General features: G+C 45.2%; 1 protein-coding gene across 1 annotated transcript in view; it reads left to right on the top strand.

Moving 5' to 3' along the window:
* Positions 1 to 9,449: 9,449 nt before the first annotated feature.
* LOC144148461 (protein lev-9-like) overlaps positions 9,450 to 23,087 on the top strand; it is a 38,672-nt gene continuing 25,034 nt past the window's right edge. The window contains exons 1-3 of the mRNA XM_077680001.1: positions 9,450 to 9,483; positions 12,156 to 12,200; positions 16,529 to 16,729. Coding sequence (XP_077536127.1) covers positions 9,450 to 9,483; positions 12,156 to 12,200; positions 16,529 to 16,729 — 280 coding nt within the window. The remainder of the gene's footprint in view (positions 9,484 to 12,155; positions 12,201 to 16,528; positions 16,730 to 23,087) is intronic.

Genomic DNA, 23,087 nt, shown 5'->3' with positions numbered 1-23,087 from the left:
CTCAGAGTTAGGGAGGAGGCTTCTGCACTCACGGTCCCTCTTTCAGACACGCACAAGACACCCATTCAAAATTTCATCGCACCATGGCATCTTCGTCCTGTATCATGCGACCTGTCATTCACTCTTGTAGAAAAAAATAGGGTACCCAAGAATGCAATTCTGCAGCACTTCCTGTTTCTGCAGGACAAGTACAGGTGCGCAGAATTCTATAGCGACGCGTCGAAAACTGGTTCTACGGTATCTTGTGCAGCGCACGGACCAAATTTTAGAGTAAGCAAAACAATGAAATTTCATAACAGTATTTACACGGCAGAAGCATATGGCATTTTACTCGTTACAAACCACATCATCAAACATAAAATTCCCAAGTCCATTGTGTACACAGACTCTCAAAGCGTTGTACAGGCACTGTAATTAGGAAGGTCATCTAAAAACTATGTCATAAATGCTCTTTTCAAGGTACTAATGTCTGCATATGCCTCAAATCTTGAAATAACTATATGCTGGGTACCAGGGCATTGTGGAATCCCTGGCAATGAGGCCGCCGACCAAATGGCTGGTGATGCTGGTCTCATGACTACAGTTGACGTTACAACAGTACCTTACACCGACTCAAAGACACACATCAGACGACAGCTTCGTAACACATGGCAATTACACTGGAGTCAACAAACAGACAACAAACTACACATAATAAAACCACAGCTTGGACGCTACATAACTGACTCACACAACAGATACACTGAAGTCGCCCTGGCTAGGCTGCGGATGGGCCACACACATGCGACGCACTCCCACCTGCTCACTGGTACTTCGGGACCCACGTGTAGCAGGTGTGGAAAGGGCCTATCCGTAGTCCACATACTAATCACATGCAAGGCACTTGACACAACACGACACAAACATTTCTCTGAATTATACAGACAACACATTCCTTTGCACCCATCATACTTTTTAGCCGACGAACCAATGTTTTCTAGTCAACGTGTTTTTAAGTTTTTAGCTGAGGTAAACTTTCTGCAGCTCTTGTCATATCATGTGTAATCACCCTGGCCCTATACACCAGCCATCTCCATTGTCTTTTGTTTTGCATCACCTTTACTTTTAGTCACATGTTTTAGTATGTACGGTCGCATCATAATTCAGTAACTTCTTCTTTGGCGCTCTTTGCCCATAGTCGGCCTTGCGCCAATAAAACCCAACTATCATCATCTTATATAACACACGCAACCCAACACACATACACACGCAGATAACAGACACGCACAACACAACACAATGCACACACACACGCACACTGCACACACACACACACACACACACACACACACAAACACACACACACACACTCGATGACATTAGGTTTTATCTTTTTTGACAACTTAGTTCCAGTGTGTGCACATATATTGCCCATCTGATAAGTTCTCCTCAATGCATCATTGAAACTAAAGAATGACAGCAGAATTTTCTCTGTAACTCTGGTAAATTCAATGATTTCAGAAAATAACTGTTTTTTACTACGCCAGGTCTCGGGTCTAAGGAGGATATACTACTCAGACCGGAACTTCGAAAGGCTTTAGCAAGGACTACAGAAAGAATAAACACTAAGCATTTGTAATCTCGATGGTGATCCAGTGCCATTCGGGGATGCTCGGCTGCAAGACTAGCGTAGACCGCGACAACATGGAGACAAGCAACATATTTCAACCACCCCTCGGGTGAAAACAAGACATACAGTCAACCTTGCAGCAATGCACTTCGCAAACAGGACTACGTGATCTGTCATTACTGAATAGTGGGTAATGGTGTGTGTCGACAACCGACGTAATATTCATATTTTGAGCAATGGGCGTACCAAACGGCATTTCACGCAGTTCGGTTTGCTGAGATGTTAAGTAAGCGTCATTTTGTATAGATATTACGGCATTTGCGACAACAATCGGAACTGGCGTACTTGCAGCTATTTATTTATTTATTTATTTAGAAATACTGCAGGCAGCATCGCTGCCCAAGCAGGAGAGGGTTACAAAAGGTGATTATACAATGCATCTTCAAATGCACCAACACTTGTACATTCCACAATCGAGAGGGGCAAACAGTTCCATTGTTCTATGGTGTTAGGAAAAAAAGACTTCTGAAATATTTTAGTGCGGGCGAAGTACGGGCGTATGGTCTTGCTGTGATTGACCCTCGATGACCTTTGTGGTGTGGGAAGCAGATAATTGGCACCGCAGCACAATTTCCGGCATTATCACGCAGAACGACCGAGAAAGGGATTTGGTAGAACATGCTCGCTCCCTCGTCGATTGTGTCCATACAAATTGAACTGACACTACTCTAAAGTTTTGTGCAATCGTAATGGTATTGTTATAATTCTTTACTCTACATACACAAGCAAATGCTTAAATATCACTCGCAATAGGGGTAAAAACTGTTCCCAAATCATTGAACACAGCCAACCAGATTCTGATAGGTTGTCAAGTTATCGAGTGTGACAATGAAGCTTTTGCCAAAACAAATCACCTGTGTCAATTGTTGCAGTGCAACTTCCTGCAGTACTAGTTTCTCTTGAATGCTGTAATGACATTTACAGCTAATAGACAGGCTGACTTTATATCTGTAGTAGCGTTTCGTTAGAAAAAAACTGTGCTTGATTCTTCTGTCATAGGAATCTGTAAAACACGAAAGTGGCATGTGTTGCGATATCTGCAGCTGGGCATGATCAGCGGGTCGGTGGCTGTCTTATCGGTGTGCTTGGCGAGCGAGATCCTGCTGGCGGGTCGCTTCGGCAAGGGCGTACTGGCGACATTTCCGTGACGGAAATGACGTCAGTGAAATATTGGTGCATGCCGGCATGTAATACTTTGGGGCTAAAATATAAAACCAAAATACGAACAACCCGAAGTATAAGGCACTCGTAGCACTAAAGGTTGCTTCCTTGGAAGAAGACCCTGTGTGTAGGAGTTCACCCTTTACAGGCTGCTTGCTTCGTTGTACATGCGCCACTTCTATGACGGATATGGCGTAAATGATATCTTCGTGATTCCTCGAAGAAAACACTTCCGTGCTTAATTCCTGTGACCTGTTGTCTGCAGTTGACGGTACTTGGGTGCAGCCGTATAAGTTGCAGAAGGAACTACGAAAACAACCTAAAAAAACCGTCATAAAGGGTATCTTAATTGGTATGTAAAAGAAATAAAATCATGGAATTATACTTCTACACTTAAAACATGGGTGCAACATATGGCTCAAATGGCTGGCTAACATAGTGCTCAAAAGTTCGAAACAAAGAATATATAATTCGTTAAGCATATAATTCTTTAATCCTTTAAGCAGATCAGCCGGCGAGTCATTTCGCACAACATTCGATAGATGGCGCTGTATGCATTAGCGTGTCGCTACGCAAAAATAGTGAGGCGCTCTACTAAAACTCTCCTCGTGGTTTTTACGTAGCAGGACGCAAAAATTTAGCGTTTAGCATATGCAAAAGCAACAAACGCTGTACTAAAACTCTCTATTAGCAGCAAAATAGCGTGCGTACGTGAGGCCGCTTGCGTTTCCCAAATGGCGGCAAGTAGCGCAAGATGGAGGAAAGATTTTTTGCTTCCGATGAACCAAATTCTTTGCCCCGGTGTTTTTAAATGCGTCAAGCGGTTAGCACGTCGCCCTCACGCAGCTCTGTATCGTCGTAACATCGCTGACTGTCCGAACGAAGCTGCAGCTAAGCCAAGGCAGCGACTGAAGCTGCGTGTGTGTGTGTGCATCGCCTCCTGTGTGTTGTGGATGCGTTCGTTTCGCGATGAAATGCGACGTTGTACTACTGCGCGTGGATAGTGCTTCCCATGGTCTGGATTATCTTTCTCGAGCGACGTACGACTCAACCTCGCATGGGGTATGTGCAGTGTGCCTGGCTAAAAGGCTTCTCGGCTTGCGCCCTGACTGTCCGAACGAAGCTGCAGCTAAGCCAAGGCAGCGACCGAAGCTGTGTGTGTGTGTGCATCGCCTCCTGTGTGTTGTGGATGCGTTCGTTTCGCGATGAAATGCGACGTTGTACTACTGCGCGTGGATAGTGCTTCCCATGGTGTGGATTATCTTTCTAGAGCGACGTACGACTCAACCTCGCATGGGGTATGTGCAGTGTGCCTGGCTAAAAGGCTTCTCGGCTTGCGCGCCAGAGTGAAGTTTCTTGCTGTTCGTCCCCGCAAACCGGGCGCAAGGTGAGTGCGAATTTATGACGGGCAGGAGGAGGCAACCGATCGTCTGTCAATCGCGGTTCTGACTTGCAACGCATGTTATGATGTTGAGGTCGTTCGAAACGCGCCTCTGGATTGTTTCGAAGTTGAATAAAAAGAATGCGTCAAACCCGGGCATTCGGCTCAGGGCGTTCTCTGCGATTGCACGAAAGAATTGCCACGGGGCTTCGACGCTTTCTTTATGGTACTTACTCACGTAAGATAATATTCATGTCATATTATGGCCGTGTTGCATTCGATACAAACGGCTAAGCGCTTGTTTGCACTTGTTTCGTTTGTCGTAAAATGTCGAAGCACTCCGGCACTCCGCTGGCAGATCAGCCGGCGAGCCGACGCTGAGCAGATGACAGATCTTTTTGCCAGAAGTGCGTGAAAAAGCCGCCCAATAGCAGGATGTTTAGCTCATGATGAACATCTGGGAATCGATGACGTAGACATGTGAAGATGGCGGCGTTCAAAAACTTGCAGGGAAGGGTGAGAAAACGGCGACAAACTTTGCAACAAAAGTGTGAGCTTTCCGCTACACGTAAAAGAGTAATACTTGGCACAGCTGACCGTGACGACCCAATCTAACGATTGCGCTAGTTCATTTAGTGTGCACAAAAGGCATTTCAGGGTCCCTTTAAGTTGTAACAAGTATAGAAGCGAAAACGTAGGTGTGTCGAGATCTTTGCACCCTTAAAGATCCCCGACCACCGCGACCCAAATCCCCGCTCATCGATCACCGTGACCCTAAAGCCCAACGCTGCTTTTCGATATCGTTCCATCACCGCTTCGGTATAAAGTGTGACTGCACTTTCCTTTCTGCCATACCTGCAATAGTAGTTTTCTTTTCATCTGCAATTCTTTATCGCGCCATGACTCGAATTAAGATATACTATTACGTGAGGGCACAGCTTGGAAACAAACTGGTACTCGTCGTTTTAATATAGTCCCCAAGCTGGTGCCGCTGAGACCGTTGGCTGCAGCGCCCTCCAGCGGCAGAGAAAAGAAGCTGCCCGAGCGCCCGCCACTCGGCGGAGTTCGGATCTTTTTAGCTCCTTGTCGGACCTCCTCGGCAGCTTCCGTAACAGCTCCTGTGCTCGATGTCTGCTTGTCGCGGCTTGGCCGGCTCCGCAGGCGTGCGGAGCATATGATAACTTAAAGAAAGCATTGCGAGAAGCTTCGTGCTCGCCCCAGTGTTTGAACGTGTTCTAGGCATGTGTTTTGAGTTGGTAGCAATGAAGGGATAGTATATAATACTAAACCGAAGGGAAGGGTGCCGCGGTAGCCGTTGAGTACCCACACGCTATATTTAATGCTTCCGCTACAAAAAAGTGTGTGAAAATGCCTTCTTAGTCCGTAGTGCAACGGCTGGCAAGAATAGGTGACATTAGTTAACGTTCCCCACGATCCTAAACGCATAGATGCAAGCTCTGCAGCCATTCCAGGCAGAAAATGATGCTAATTGCAGTGCCGTCGATTTTCCCGTTGGCTAGTCCCCCACATACTCAGTAAGCATAGACAAAAAGAAAGCGTCCACTGCTGGAACAACGCCCCGACGTACAAGGAAAGTAACCCTGTTTCCGAAATGAATTAAACAAGTGGCGAGTACGTTGATGTTTCTTCGTCGTAAATGACGTGGCGCAACTCGGGCAAGTTCACGCGCGACGCAGCGGAGACGAAGCGATGTCGTCATAGTCACTGCCGGTGTACAATGTTCAGAGGAGCTGCGCGCGCATCTAAATGAAATTACAACGCCGGAACTCTCGCAGCTGTTATAACAACGCAATAAATTATGCATTAAGATCACGTTGTGTGAGCTCGCACGGTCCGCTCGCACAACTAACGTTGTTTCACACGCATGCCGCTGGCTCCCGCGAACAACCTTGCTTCGGGTAGTTTCAAACCACTCGAAGCCTAGAATACTGCGAACCGTAGTTAGGAGTTCTGTCACCAGATGTCCTTTCAATCCAAGGTCTGCGCGCTCCACCACCAACTTTATTTGACAGCTTTTTGGGCCGCTGTGTCCAAACGTAAAGGTGTCTCTTACACCGTGGATGTGACTATTGTCCATTTAGTTTTGAATATATCGTGTGTGTGCATGTGCTTTGATTATGACTTTGGTCTTATAACTCTCGGCGCGATCTGGCCAATCAATCATTCACAAGAAAGTAAGAAGGATCTTACTTAACCGTGTCCCAAATCCGGAGCGCCGCCCGCCCCCCCTCCTCATGAGGAGACAAACAAAACAAGGCAGGCATGCGATGACACCTTACGTAGCAAAAGAAATCCCAGAGAACTTCCCAAACTGCATAACATTCGCGCGCGCTGTGCGATTTTGAATAGGAAGATGGCCTCACGAAGCAGGAAAGGCGGTACAGTGGTGCGGTTACAACGACAGTAGGAATAGGAAGAGCACAAGGTTAGGCAGTATGCAGTGCGCAGTGGTATAAATAGGCCATGTGTACTTCGAACTCCCAATGATCACAGCGGTCAGGAAGCCAAACTTTGTGAAAGTAGACAGCAGTGGCAAAAAGGCGCTGATTCGCCAATACCAGTGATGCACCTAGCCACTTGGCTGCTTGTAAGCGTTGAATAGCAGGAAGGAGAAATAAAAACATAGGGCTCGAAGAATGCGCCATGACGAGAGACCAAAAACTGCGCCCGTACTTCATGTTTCATCAGTTGTTTAAAGTCGGAGGTATTATGCCTCAAGTTTAGACCACAATCTTGCAGAGGGCATAAAGTTGAATGCAGTGATATTAAAAATTATTGTAATTCATTAAAGATTTTTTCCCTGTTTGTTGAGTATAGGTACGCAAACTTGCGTGGGGATTTCTTATACGGGCATTATGGCTTCAGCTGGATGGGGTGAAAAGGGGAGTAAGCCATCAAACTAACAACAATGGGGAACATTCGAGACGGTACCAAATATCAGCTTTCAATCCACGTTGTGGCAGACGGGGCTGGCTATAAACCTTACTGTGCCGAAGAACATCCGTGCAATATACCGTAGTCACATACCGTCTGCTGGAGTCCCCATAAAGTCATCGTTGTAACCGCGAAAAATTAGAATTCTGCTGACTTGATACTCACTCCAAAATGTAACTAAACTATCCGGCATAATCCTTCTCATGATTGACTTTATTTTTCTTTCATAGTACATGTACGGTTGTTATTACCTTCGCATAGCGCAATGGCTAACAATTCCTCATTTAGACGGTGTAGTTTCTGTGCGGCCCGTGTAGGCGTTGGGGTCACTTCCAGTTTGAGAGGTCCGAAGCTTTTGGAAACGGCTTTTGTACACGTTTCCTGGACGGGAGCGTCCGCTGACTTAGACAAGCTTCGCTTCGGCGTATAAGCGGGTTTATGAAATTCAGAACTATGATCTCAAGAAAGAACAATTTTTAGGAGATTCTTTTCAATTTTTTACAAAGCTTTTATCGGTGTTTGTTCAGAGATATATTCGCAGTCAATAAACAGACCCAGCCTTTTATTGTTTTTACACTCGGGAGTGGTGCACCGTACGAGACTTGGAAACATTGGCACGCATGTACGGAGACAAAAAAAAATTAGGTTCTTTTTGACGAATATAGATAACCTATTATGTTTCTTCCTGAGCCAATCAAAGGCGGTTTTCTTCAATCAAAATCATGGTGTGGGTATGTTTTCTTGAAAAAAGTTGTTTCTTTTTTTATGTCTAATATTTTATAACAATCCGTGCTGTCTAGTGAAGGACGGTTCAATTAGTATGAACTGAATAAATATCATTTGTTTTTTGTTGTTGTTGAGCCATAAAAGCCAACAAATTACGTTGTGTAGCACTACGATTTCATGCACAATTAACTGATAGCCCCACGCTCGTTCAAAGATATACTAGGGCCGTACAATAAAGATATCTCTTAATGCTACGCAAAAACACTATGTAGAGGAACGTTATGTATATATTAACAATTTATATTTCGCTGTTTTACAAGGAGGGTCAAGATACCACACAATAAAATCTTGCTAAACTATGCTCACAGTGTTCACTGAGTTTCAAGTTACCACAGCAGGGAAAACTGCGAACAAAATTTTATTTCACAAGAAGGGCGATACCGAAAATCTTAAGAACTACACTCCCTTGAGCCTGCTCTTGGTTATATGCACTCTTTACCAATGTAACAGTTGACCGCATAAACAATAGTTTATATTTAGAAATGTCTACTGAATAAGCTGGGTTTCGAAAATTTACTGTATACTGAATCACTTCTATTTATTCCACCAAGAGATAGAAAAACACGCAGTGTGTAATAAGACGCTTTACATAACACTTTTAGTCTATGAAATGCATTGGATTAAGTATACACCGCCGCAGTGAAGGTCACCCTAAAGGACAAAAGAATATTCGAGACTCTTAGACAATATATATGAAGAAACCAAGGAACCGAGTATCCTTCTCATCCAAAGCGACCCATTCCCGTTCCGAAAGCGCGTGCAACTAGTGAATACCATCTCGCCAAAATTTTTCTAGCTAAAAGTGAAACTAATTTCTGTCATTGACAATGTTTTAGAGATGTTTATTAATACTCCCAGTGTGAATGAAGCGTCAGCGTTGTATTGCCTTGGAATATCATGAGCCGTAAAATGCGCTATATGTTTGCTACACGTCATTGTAAGCATTACCTAATAAATAAAAATATCAGCTAACACGCAGAGAAATGGCAAAACATGGTGGCCCTTACCTCCCTGTTATCCGCCGTTAACCCAAATTACGTTTTCGATTGTTTTTTATATACGTACAGATCAGCTGTTGGCAAAACGTAAGCCACTCGCACGTCCTTGCATACCAAAAAATTTAATCTGTGGTTATTCTGTACTTAAAAATGACGAAAGAAGACCACAATACATTTAGGCCCTAGGAAGATCTCGATAAATAAAACACAGCGAAGAAGTAGTTATTCCCACTTCCTCACTACCGTGCTACGATCATCAAAAAAACTTTTGCTACTGCCTAAAAGATTAGTAGGGGCATTGACTAGCTCGGTCAAGAAAGATCTCAAGCGGTATCGCAGCGCTCACGTCGCCACCAGCATTCTGGGCAGCCTTATGTAAACGGAGACTGGCTATCATTGCAGACGGGCGGCTAAATAAAAAATAAAACGCGAAACTAGACGACGGGGCAACACTTGACGACGACATTCGCTACACTCGAGCTTCTACACGAACACCGCGATGGCGGCGTCCCGGACGATGCTTCTTGGTAAAGGTAAATGGCTGTTTTTGCTCTAATTGCTTCGCTTACGAACATTTATGTTACCTAAAATGACGTACGGTTATTTAAACAGATAGGGTGAAACTGGAAAGGAGCTAGCAAGCTGCGATTGTGCCGCGGCATTCCGGTGACATAATGATGTCGCCGTAACTATCTCCAACTTCACCCTTTAGGATTAATCGACGTGGATTGGATAACTTTTTGTATTCCTCGAACGCGCGGTGGCAGCAAATGTTAAAGCACCAGATATCAGAGGTCACAGCGCATACACCGTATAAATTTGACATTTCAAAGAAGAATATGAAATAACCACCTCAAGCATAAGCGCAGAATACACGCACAAACTTTTTAAAGCGCCCCATTCTTCCCAGGCCCCACACATCCGTAAACCGGCTTTAAATTGCCACAAAGTCGCGAGCGCCCCATGCAGAAAAGGAACATCCAAATTGATTGTTTTGGAATGGTTTACAAAAGTCGTAGTTTTTGCGTGTAAATCCTACCAACACGCAGCTTGTCTCAATCTGGTGCAAGCGGCTGATTGTCTGATCTAGGATCCGATACCTTGGCGGTTAGCTCCATATGTCGTTACGCCGGGTTCCACGCGACGTCAAATTGAACCTCTTGGGATAGCATTGACTATAGTATACCTCACTACTAAGTTCGCCGTCATAAACTCCTTGAACGTTTTATGAGCTACCGACATCAGGACTCTAAAACACGTGATTAGATGCCTCATTATTGTCGTCTGTAACCCGAGTTTTTCTTAGATTCATACTTTATCGCGGCGCATTATAGTATAAAGAGATTGGTGCTCATTATACCGCATTCAGCGTCCACAGACACTTTCCAAGAAAGGCGCAATGTTCGTCGCAAGCAGGGAGAATAAATATGACAGTACTGAGGCCGATATGGCGCACAAGAAGGCATTTGAGTAATCATTTTTGCGTATCGTTTGGCTCCCGTGAGCGGTAACGTATGAATGCGTGCTGTGGGCACGTTGTGTGATTTCTCGCTGTGTTCGCAAGTAAAGCGGATAGACAAGCGCAGTATGCTGTAGGTATGCTCTATAAGGTTGAAGGCAGGGTGTGGAATCGTAAATAAGCTTGCACCACTTTTCTGAAAAACGTGGGGCCCCTCCGGGAGTCACTGAACGGTCTACATAACGACAATGAACCATAATGCCATCGTTACCACCGTGCACTTGCCCAAAGGGTGAATTCGAGCAATGAAAGAAACGCCGATAGTGACAAATAACGAAGTCCAAATCTCGCGCAATACACCTCCAGTTACCTTCCCTGTTAACATTACGAACGGGTGCCCTCACAAGCTAACAGCACCTGACTCCGGCGTCGCAGATTTAATAAATGAGCTTGGCATGTCTTGTTGCAATCGGAAGACAACATTCAATTTCTCAATCTTTGTGATTGTGCAGACATAAATACCGACGTTTCAGTGGAAGTCTCTTAAATACAGCCGTAGTGAGGTGAAGCTTAAGCGACCGAAAACGCATGTTTGATGGTAATTCTTTTGTATTAGTTATTTAAAGGGCACTGACACAAAAATTTTGCATCTTGTTTTTGTTTTGTTGCGATAAGTAGCTAGTGACCTACTGATCATCTGTAGAAACCTCATTTGCTTCATCGTACGACGGTTGTTTAATTAGAGGCATTTTCAATGCGGCCAGTCGCAGTTTCGATTTCAGCGGGTACCGCGAAACGATGGATTTTGTGTGAACAAAGCTGACCACGTGACCGTCGGAGGGAGATCACAGAGCACAGCTGCCGTAGCACTGTCGAATCTGCATCGACGGCAGTTTCTGAGAATACCCCCACGTACTGATCTCGTGAGCCGCTTAATTAAAAAGCGACGGTGGACTTGACGGAGGCGCTGCTAGTGTAAATGCTACCACGGCTAAAGAACGACGCGCGACGCTCGAGACAAACGTGCGCTGGGAGCAGCCGGCCTGTCTGCCTACAGGTCCGCCTACACCTAAGCAGTGCAGATGACAATTTTTAATGCAACCCGCCATCGGATAATTAGCTCCTTTCTTATATAAGCTGCCATGGTTGAGACTTGGGTACAATTTCGTGCAGCGGTAACAAGCTATCACTCGAGCTACCTGCGCCGGCCTGCGCCACTTCGCGGCCGTGGCTGCCGCCGGCACAGCGACCGTGCGGCTCGCTCAGTGGGCTTTTCGTGTCTCCGGTGCGTTTCCGCGTCCAATGTAAATAAAACGCAATAAAAATAGAGGGTCTAGAATCGCTGTATAACTTTGGTCATGGCCAGCTGCCCGATGAGCCGACGAAATCATGGCGCCCGCCGCCAACGATCGCTCGTTCGTTCTCGACAGCAGAAGCTCCGCCCTCCGCTTAGAGCGGCGAGCCGGGCGAGCAGGCGAAAACCGCCTGCAGTGCGGAAGCGGCAAACGCAAACTAGTGACGTGTATGGATGCTGTTTATGGCTGCTCCGTTGCGTTTCGCACACTTAAAAATTGATTTTAAATATCTTCTAGGCTGTATTCGCCGCTGATACTTTGCAGATGGTGTATTTGTGTTCACACCAATCTATCTCCGAAGTTATCTGGCCTTCAAAATTTTGTGTCAGTTCCCCTTTAAGTCAGTCCTTTGGCGTGGAAAATCAACCTTCGTTACGCCCGTTTCTCGCAGGAGTGATAATCCTAGATGTTGTCTTCCTGATGAGGATCTGCTCCGGTAAGACACCGTTTGTTTGCCCATGTTTTTTTTTCGTTCTGGCACCTGTGTTTACATATTGTGATAGAAAATAATAGAAGCTTTCTATTCTTAGCGAAACTGCTGCCACGCTTCGAATGGAACAGAAGACAGAATACTGTCCTAGGAGACGATGTGTAATCTGTTACTTTAAAACCCTTTTCATGGAAACAACGGATGCTTGGCCATCAGGAGTCGGTAATAATGCTTATGTTACCGCGAAATTGTCCATGAAAAACCTTCCGAATTAGGGACATAAAATGTTCGCGTTGGCAAAATCGGTTGTGCACAAACGTCAACGGACCGATCGTATTATAAAGACAACGTTGATTCTAGGAGTAATACAAGCAGTACTAAAAACAGGAATATAATGCTCCAAGATTATTTCTTGGAATTTTTGAAATAAAATGTGCTGTTATAGGGGCCTAGAACGTAGAATGAGAAACCCTTTTAGTTCAGAACACCTCAATTAGGTCCAGAAAAGAGCATTGCCGAGAGCTGCGAGTCCTTAAACCGAGAGACCTTAAAGATTGTGCTTAAAACCTGCAATCCCGAAGAGTAGTTCTGTTGGGCCATCAGTAGTTCTAAATACCGGGCAAGCTGCGTCTCATATTTGCACTACATGGTATGAAGAAGCTTTAAGCAAACCAGATCTCTGAGGTTGGTTAGTAAATGTAGAAACCCTTAACCAAACACTAATCACTAAATTTAGAACCACCGGAGCAAGAGGTTAATGTGCGGAAATTCATTCCTGCCGTTGGAAGCAATTGAGTAGCAATCACAGAAAAATGACGCTCACCCGGCCGCTGGGCAAGATAATGTATACGGTCAACATCTAAAGGGATGCATAAAAGCTCATGCCTGCCTTAAGCACTCAATCATGGCTGAGATGGTCAAGCGCATTGTTTTTTAAAAGGATCTACTCTCTTCTTGAAAGAGTTGTGCACCCAAGTGTAAAGACTGCCCACGCGTAACTCTTGAAAAGTTTTGCATCCGATGTGTCATATTTTTTTTTGTCTTTTGGTGGTTTTTTTTTGCATGGCATCAGGCTATAAAAGCGACGGGGGTGAAACGTACTCCGTACTATGAAGTGGTAGCGGCGTAGATTTCTCTGAAAGAGTATGCGGGATTATCTGCCGAGTGTGGGCTTTTTATTTGGAAATTGTCCTTGAGAATAGATCCTCAGGAAACTGCGTGGAGTGCTGCTCACACTATTGCAGTTTTTTGTGTCTAAAAAAGTGAATTGCTGGGCTAGTTGGTACATAATGTTCGGAAAAGAGGAAACCAGCGAGCAGAATGCAGGACAAGAGGAGGAGGCAGATTGGAAATGCCTAACACAGGGGCTGGCAGCAGCCTTCAAGAATAAATTCTTCAAAATTTTGTTAATGTTATTCTGTTAGTTTATAGTTTTTTCACAAGAAATACCAGAAATAATTGCCTGTCGCGACTTCTTGAGGGGAATAAGAAAAAACTTTCAATGTGTGTTGGAAAGATTCAATTCAAAGCAATTATTATACAAGCACTGGTAAGCCACACTTACACAGACGTGTAAAGCCTGGTGAAAATAATGGGCAACATAAATAAACAAACTAAATAATGGGTTGAACCAGAAGATCCTAGGCTTCACGAGAACAGCGTGAGCCACGTCCCCCCAACTGCTGCTGACTGCTGGTATTGCAGCAACAAATGTTAATATCAGCGCTTTAAATCGAATAACACACTTGAAGTTGACTTGAGCCATGTTCTTATTGATCTAAAAGCTTGGGTAAGGTTCAATTTGTAAAAGATAAGAAAACAATTTGTCATAAACCTTTCATAAGGTGTTAGTATGGAAAGGTATAAATTCCCCCGGAATGTGGCTGATACGCATTACCAGTTATCAAGACGATTAAGAACAAATAGCAGAAAGCATACTAGAAACTCTGAAATCCAGCGATCTTGAATGTTCCTGTCCGAGGTCAGCTAAGGGGAGCGGCAGATGTCACTTTCTCCCTTCCGCCTGACGTGCTCTCCCATCGTAGAATCAGTACATCACCATGCTCCCTCTCACATGGCTAGCTTTACCGGAGCGCCTTGATAACCCGCCGGGCGGCCGTACGTTTGGTGGATGGTTTTCATAGCATGCTTACCTGGCCAGTGAGTCTTCTCGTCGACTGAGCGACGCGCAATGCGTGCTTCATTGTACAACCAATAAGCTTTGGTGCTGTGTAGTTCTGTGTCATGTGTTCTTTACCAGGTGCTCTTTACCACTATACCAGTTGGCAGTCCATGGTGCAGTTAAGAGTAGTCAGCGTAGCGGCTTACTCTCATGGGCCACGTACGTTTTAGTACGTACGTACTAAACTTCACAACAAAGAATTAATAAACCTTCCGTGCATTTGTTGTTGTTGTCTGGGTGGAGTGCAGAACATCAGAAGGTGTCTCCTGTTGTCTGGGACGGAAAAATCAAGCTTTCTGTTCTCTCTCGCTCTCTCTCCGTCTCTCTCTTTCGTGTTGTCTGTGGCGGAACAATCAGATTTTCCGTTTTCTCCAGAGTAGATTGTAAGAAAGGGATACCAAGAGAAAAGCTCAACATTTGCGACTTTCTAGGCTTCGGGTCCCCCTCAGTAGTGGAATAAGGTACAAGAATGCATTTCGTTTATTTTAGGTGACGCAAGACATAGTACAGAGAATAAGAAACCACAGTTGCAACGTGACGGGAAACTATAGAAAGTTCACGGAACATTTAGACGACTATTTCTTAAATCGCCATCGGATGATAGTTTTTAACCATTCTGAATGTCAATTTAATTTAATAAATAGTTTCACATGACAAAAACCACCTCCTCGAAACCGGCACGGCAAGTTTGTGAGCCTGTATGATGCTTATCTATCTATGCTCGAAAACCTACCGAGATTGAGGTTTTTCTGCTTGTTGGTAGATCTATAGCAGTATATAGTCAAAACGATCGTTTGAGTTGCTATTTATTTGATTGATTGTTGGGTTTTAACGCGCCGACGCAACGCAGGCGATGAGGCGCGCCGTAGTGGAGGGCTCCGGATTAATTTTGACCACCTGGGGATCTTTATCGTGCGCCGAAATCTCGTACACACGGGCGTTTTTGCTTTTCGCCTCCATCAGAAAAGCGGCCGCCGCGGCCGGAAATCGAACCCGCGACCTCGTGCTCAGCAGCACAACGCCTTAGCCACTGAGCCACCGCGGCGGGTGAGTTGCTATTTATATCTTTGAAAGAATGCTTAGAACTTTCTAAATAAAAAAATCTTGAAATAATGCGAGCCGTGCAAAGATTTTCTGAATACGTAAGGCTGTAATTCGCTACCACTAGCTAAATTGCACTTGCTGGGATCGATCACCGCGTAACCCAAGTGTTTTATGTGTTCCTAGAGTAGAGATATAACGCCTACAATTAATCACCCAAGCGCTCTCCTTATATTTAACTTCAGGATTTTTTTCTTGGACATCTTATACATGCGCTCGAAAAAAAAAACAATGACGCCGAGTATTCTTCCAAATTTTACTGATTTATCTGGCAAGCATGTAAGGACAGTTTCAAAAACACTGACCACTGTACCCGAGTCAAAGATACCACGAATTTGGGTCGTTATTATTTGAAAATATTTCTCTTCTTAGTGTGCCAAACAAGTAAATAAAACGAAACTTACCCGAGACTGCTAAAGTATCCTCTAGAGCCGTCCGTGTAAACGACATATTTGCCGCACGATCGAGAAATTGTGAAACTCATTGACGCTGTGTCATTACTTCCACCATTCGTAACCCTAAAAGCCCCGGATATAAACGCTCTTCAAAGCATGCTGCATTAAAAAAAACTCTTAAACTAAAAAAAAACAAATCATTACTAGTAACGAACGTGGAATAAGCCAATATTATTTCCCTTTGTTCAAAATGAACTTCTTTACCCGACTTGGCTTGATTGCGTGGCTTAACCGGGAGAAACTATGCTTGGGCTATGATGTGCGCAGTAGTGCAAGACTCCGGATTGCTATTGACCACCTGGCAAACCTTACGCGCGCAATTTCGGCGCACGGACATTTTTGCTTTTTGGCTCCATCTAGAAAGTAGCCACAGCGGCCGGGAACACACCCATGATCATTGGGCTCAGCAGCACAGCGCCTTAGCCACTGAGCCAATGCGGCGGGTACTTTTATGTAATTATCTATTCAACAGCTGTCATGTACAAAGACCGCTCATTGTTACGTTCAAAGTTGACGTTTGCAGTCAGATGTAAGGAACTGCCTGCTGACGGCAGCAGGGTTGATGCCTTCGTTCGCCGCATTTTTCCTTTGTGCAGGAACCTATTGCCCAGATCCAGGACCTATCGCTAATGGACACCTGATGATGATTAAGGATGACCACACGTACCAAGGCATGTGCTGCCCACCCGGCACCATGATAATTTACAGTTGCCTTGGCCGATACGCAATTGACGGCAAAAACGTCATTCGTTGCACCGGCGACGGAAGGTGGACGCATTCTCCGCCGAAATGCTCTGGTGAGCCTTCTGTGGATATTTTGTTTGCATAAACATTCAAGTTATTCAAAATTGTTTAATTTTGTGAGCTCAGATATTTCATTCGAAACAAAAGATAGTAGGGCATACATGTAGTAACTAGCAAAGGTAGCATGCGGGGATTGGAACCAACAAAAAATAAGCCACTGCCGAGTGTCAGTTGTGAGTGCTTTATTCCTTTCAATACTACAGCTCCACACTAGGTAAAAAAAGAGGAGTACAAATGAAAACGCAAATTTTTCAACAATTATGGAATCATAAACACTACCAAAATATGTTACTAAAATGCGCTTTGCCAGGAACGTACCGGTATTTAGTCGAAACGTCATATTGCCCTCGAAAACTGATGACACTCTTGAGATGTACGTAACCTTGATCGGTGTTACTCGAAGTGTAGAAATAAAATGAGTTTAGACAAACTATATCTGGGTTTTACCCAAATACTCGCTCAAACAACATTTAGGAATTGTATTGAAGCTTACATCATTTTTACCCGGTGACATCAAATATACTGTAATGCATGTTCGTTGAAATACCAGCATTACTACCTAAACAAAATACGGGGTGTCCGGAGCAGGCTTAAAATACGGTTTCCAGATAAACTTAATTTGTGCTTCTTCAGGGAATAAATAGCGACGTAGGGAAGCTCTCCTGGCTTATACACTGAAAAAAAAAATTCCGGCGTTTACGGATAACACTGAAGGTAATTAATCTCCAAGTGCTTTCCGCAATTTCTAAAACGGACAGTTGCAGGATTACGAAAATTCCGTAATGCGGACTGCGTGACCTCAATTATGGAACTTACGTGCAAGCTGAAATGCAAGATGTCCATTATCGCCTAAAGGAAATTCTGTAACCCAGAATTTTGCCGAAAGCACTCGTTCTGTTCAAAAAACAATTATATAACTCGCATACACAAGGTGTCCAGTCTCGGGTGTATATCCTGGGCGCTATAAAATGCGGGGTGGTCGTTATCCAAAAGCTGAGCCAAATTTTTACATAATGTCTGGCCTGTGAAGAGGTTTGAGCGACCAGGTGTAAAAATATACAAACGTTCCGCGCGCACCCGCTATAATCCATCATTCATGTCCACCATATGAATGCACGCCTATGGTGAATGAAAAGTTTATGCTGTGCAAATGTTTACGACATTTGTGTTGGGAGCAACACAAATACATACAATTCGTTTTTTCCCGTAGTGAACCTTCTGCCTTGTTGCGTGGCATCACCTGAAAATAGAAAAAAAACAAGAGCAAACAGACACTTCACAAAATATTTACACTGAAACGAAACTTATGTGTTACAACTTTCTCGTCACCAACACACTGGAGGAGCTCCTAAGTGCGCAGCGCCTAGGACAGTTCCACCGACTCCATAGCACCGGCCAGGGCAGGGCCATCCTGCAGGATCTTGGCTACTCTGCGGACCCACCATCATCCGCATCGCCGTAAAAAAGATGCCTCTCCCTTGAACACCGAGCACGCATCACCATCACTCCCCTCTCAAAGAACATGGACCCCGACCGGCATGCTGAACGGCGCCACATCAGGACCAACGTGCTCTGGAAAACGCTGCAGGGCCTCGGCCCCGTCAAGCACGTTTACTACATTGACGCACATCCTGGGGAAGATGAGGGAGGCATCACGGCTGTGGTCGGACCCCTCAACTACGAACTAGTGACGCTTGAACCAGATGTACATGATATAGACGACCTGGAAACTCGATCTATTGCACGAGCCATATACGCCGCTACCACCCATATAGTTCGTCCGCAAACACCCATCATCAAAGTCACCGATTCGCAAGCCGCCTGCAGACAATTGATCAGAAATGATCTGCACCATCGCACAGCCCGCCTCATCAAAGACGCGCTCGACTACAAACCGTACACGTTCCACATTATTTGGACTCCTGGGCACGAGGGTTTGGCAGGAAATGAGCGGGCACATACGCTCGCCCGAGCAACTATTTACCGGGCACCTGACCAGCTCCAGTCAACCTTAAGCGGTACACAGCCGTCCTTAAGTGATGCACAGCCGTCTTTTAGCCCACGCGAATACCTCGAGTCTTTTCGCGCGCAGCGCAAGGTACATCCCTCCCCCCATGGTACACTCACAAGGCGGCAGTCCGTCCTACTCCGACAGATTCATACAAACACATTACCCGCTGAACATCTCACACATCGTTTTCGAAATTTATCCGGCACCCCTACATGCTCGTTCTGCGGAGGTTACCCCAACATATTCCACACAATATGGGCCTGTGATCGGCGTCCAAAATTGACCCCCATTCCGAATCCAACTCTAGCATCCTGGGAGGCAAGTCTGGCTGACTCCAGCGCTCCGACAAAGCTCCTGCTGACGTCCAGAGCGGAGGAAGACATGGCCACAGCTTCCCAACGCGGCGCCCTGGACTAAGGGTTCTCAGGAAAATAAAGTTTTCTTCCTTTCTTCCTTCGGTACCTTTACTAGAGACACAGAAAAAGAAGCCGCGGAAAAAAAAAACGTGCAGTTGACAGGTCGACAACCCCGGTGCTTCAAAGTGCACTAGTAGGAGCAACAGTGCGTACGGCGCGTACTATGCTTGTATCTGCGTAGCGTAGTCCGGCCCTTTGTGGTTGTGTCACATAATACTGGCCAATTGGCATAAGCGACATTCTCTTGAGTGAATCTGTTCGTTAAGCACACTTATGTTTCACGAAACAATTACTGTCAACGACAACAAGAACAAACCAGGTGCAAATCAGGTGAAAAACTGAGCGAGTGCGGACAGCGGTCTTCAGCGGCGTTGTGGTGCCACCCAAAATGCGGGGTGGTAAACAAGGTGTCCCGGCGTACATCGCAGCCCTAGTCGGCCTACTAATGTTCGCTTATACATTTGACTGGATACGTAATCACAGACGTCGGAAAACACGATTCCGCGGGAGAACGAAAACTTGATCTGATTTTTTTTAAAACTCTCAGTGAATACGCTTAAACAGACGCGGACATGAACGGCGTCTGTTTATGTCCGCGTAACCGGGTAAGCGAACACAGTAGCGACGACAGAAAGAAAATGGACAGGAGCGTCAACTGAACGGTAAAGTGGAGTACGACACGTACGACTACGGTGTCGTCTCTCTCACTACCTTTCCCTCACACATGTTTTATGATTCGCCACCAAGGAGCGCCCTCCTCCTGACACTTTCCCCAGACGCTGTTCTATTCTCCGCTAATGCAAACCACGTTACGTTTTCGTGGGAGGTTGAAACACGATGTGCAACAACATGCTCGCTGCTCCCTTGTGCGAGGCTAATCCTAACCACGTGACATATGCGCGGGAGGTTCAAACATGATTTGCAACATGCTGGCCGGCGGCGGCGGCACACTGTCGGGTAGCAGCGAAGTAGCGCACACCGCTGTACGTTCGCTGATCACGCTAACACTTCCTGAGACGCAGTGGTAGTACGCCGTGATCTAGAAGACTCCCTTCTTGCTGCGCACAAATTTCATATTAGGGAGTGTAGTAATCGTCAGTGCATTTTTTACGCCCGTTCATGCTTGTTTATTTTTTGCAATCATGTGACAACCGCACTACCACCGTTAGCTGCCGGCTGCGGAACTCGCCAAATGGGCATCGGTGGAGGCGAGGGGAAAATAATTGTGAAAGAGGTGTCAGCGGTGGTGAGGGGGAGCCCAGAACAGCGCCGAGTAAATCGATGACACCGAGATGAAACCGGGGGAAGGGGGGAGGGTTACACCTATACTGCCTAAAAATAAAACTAACGGTTCCAGATAAGGCAATACAAGCATCGATCATACAGAGTATACCTTTACATCATAAACCAGGCATCGGTATAGGTCATATTCATTGAAAAGTTTAGCCGTCAATTTCTTAGCTTAGCAACACTGAAATGGCCACTGACATGGCCGAAGCACCACGGACATGGCGCGGCTTGTTCGAGTGCGGCCGCACGACGACGAAAAAAATAACTCCAGCGTGCGCCGTCTGCTCTGCTTCAACTCGATTCTCAGCGGTGGCGTCAATAGAGTTGTTATTCGCACTCACGTTGGATTCGAGGCATTACTTAGCGTTTGGCGGGCTTGAACTTAGAATGTCGAACCCACATCATGCGTTTACCACGGACAAGTAGCGCCATCTCGCGGAGCCTGACGTAACCAGTGACAGCGCACTCACATGGGTGCCTGCATGTGTACCTCGCTATTGAATACAGGCGATACACCTGAATCATTCGTAGATGCGTCAACGTAGCGCGCAAATAATCCTAGCATTGATGCTTTTTTCCTTTCCGAATTGGGTCGTTGAAGGATGGATTGGACGAACGTTTAACCTTCGCGCTTTTCTCAACTTTATTTATGAGGGCTGGTAATTTTTTTAGCGGTGGGAATTTGTATCACCATGAGCAACATGCATGCTCAGGCACACTGCAGGGTGATAGCCTCTCCCATTTACTTCCAACCACTCCGGCCTTTCGCAGCTCCAGCCAACTGTTGGCGACCGAATTTACCAATGTCATCCCTCCATCGGGTTGTTCGCCTTCCAATTTCTTTATACGGTCTTTTGGTATCTGCTCTGCTGCGCTAATGGTCCACCGGTTATCGTTGCTTCTTGCTACATCGCAAGCTCAACTCCATTTCTTTTCTTTGCTTGAACTATGACATCACCTACAAGAGTTCATTCCCTGATCGTTAAGTGTACCTAAGTGTTACTTCTGACATTATTTGCTCCATGGCCGTTTAGTCGGTCTAAGTTTACTTTCCATTTGCTTAGTAAGCCGCCAAGTTAAAGCTCCGTATATAAGTATGCACTGACAGCATATTTTCGTCTTAGTGGTAGCGGCAGCTCATTTTTCATTAATTAGGAGTGCTTGATGTGTGCTCTCCAGCCAATACCTATTTTTCGCCGGACTTCTCTCTCGTAGTTGGGGTTAGCACTAACCAACTGCCCGAGGTAGTTATATTGTCTTACTTCATCTAGCATTTCGTTTTCTAAGCTGAAGAGGGCGCTTTCAGCGTAGCTATTCCTCATTACTTTTTACTTATTTTTATTTTTAGCGCCACGGCGGTGCTTTTAGATAGTGGTTCCTTAAGCATTTCTTGCAAGGTGATCTGCAGTTTCACTCAGCGAGATTAAGTGGTCTGCAAACGACATATAACGCAGGTATTCTGCGTTTATCATTAATTCTGTCTTTCCCCAGCCACGCTTTTTGGATACCCCGTCCTATATATGCTGTGAACTGTTTTGGGAAATGGTATCCCTCTGTCATACTCCTTTTCGGATCGTAAATTTATCCCTTCAGTTGGGAAGTATTTTCCTGCCCGTTCATCTCTTATATATTTCGTCCAGAAGTCTTACGTACATCTCTCCGATTCCGTGGTCTCTTAACGCTTTTAGCACGGCGGCAGTGTGTAAGGAGTCAAACGCTTTCTCAGAGTCTATAAATGCAATGTACATGTGGGTTAATGTAATCTTTGCATTTTTCTACCTGCATGTCATACATGGCTGAGTACCTTTTTCTACACCTGCAACCTGCTCTCATGGTTGTTCAAAATCCAGACTGTAACCCATCGGGCCAACTATAAACTTCTGTAACAGCTCATAAACCTCTGAGAGTAGGCAAATGGGTCAGAAACTTTTAAGGTCCTTGGTATCTCCTTTTTCTATTAACCAGAGTAATGTTGGCGTTTTCCAGGATCTTCGTACTAAAAATAGTGCAGCAATTGCTTTTGCAGGGCGATATCTCCTCCCTCATTCAAAAGATCCACTGCTTATGCCGTCGTTACCTGCAGCTTGTCCTCTTTTCATGCCTTTGAGAGCCTCTTCTGCATCCTCTTTAGTTACTAGTGAGACACCGCCAGTCAAGCTTGTACTCTCAGTAGGGGCTTCTGGTTTAACGTAGCTGGCATACACTGTGGTGTAGAATTGTTCTGCTAACTTTATTATGTCGACCATTTTGTACGTAATGTTGCTCTGCTCACCTCTGAGTGCGTGCATTCTGCTTTAGTCGATGGCTAGCTTCCTCTTAGTTCCTTTAAACCGTTCTTTGATTTGCAGTGTTCCCTCAACCAATACCATGTTATAGGGAAGAATACTGTTTGTTTTACTTCTGTTAGCCAATTCTGCTTACGATATGTATAAGGAATTTTTTGGTTGAGTATTTTTGTTGAATATGGTTATTTCAATTATGTTTTACCTACGACGAGTGTCGCACGGCCTACACTGATGCCATTGTATACGGGGCTGGAGCCTCTGTCAAGCTGGATTCACAGCTTATAGCTCCAGCCCCCTCCTCTCAAAGAATAATACAGAATTGAATTGATTGAATTGAATTGAATTTAAA

This window comes from Haemaphysalis longicornis, unplaced genomic scaffold (genome assembly GCF_048455015.1).
Source record: "Haemaphysalis longicornis isolate Haplotype H1 unplaced genomic scaffold, Haemaphysalis longicornis Haplotype H1 scaffold_8, whole genome shotgun sequence".
In the NCBI taxonomy this organism is placed as follows: Eukaryota; Metazoa; Arthropoda; class Arachnida; order Ixodida; family Ixodidae; genus Haemaphysalis; species Haemaphysalis longicornis.
Note: the sequence above shows the minus strand (reverse complement) of the source record. Positions and strands in the feature narration are given on the sequence as shown.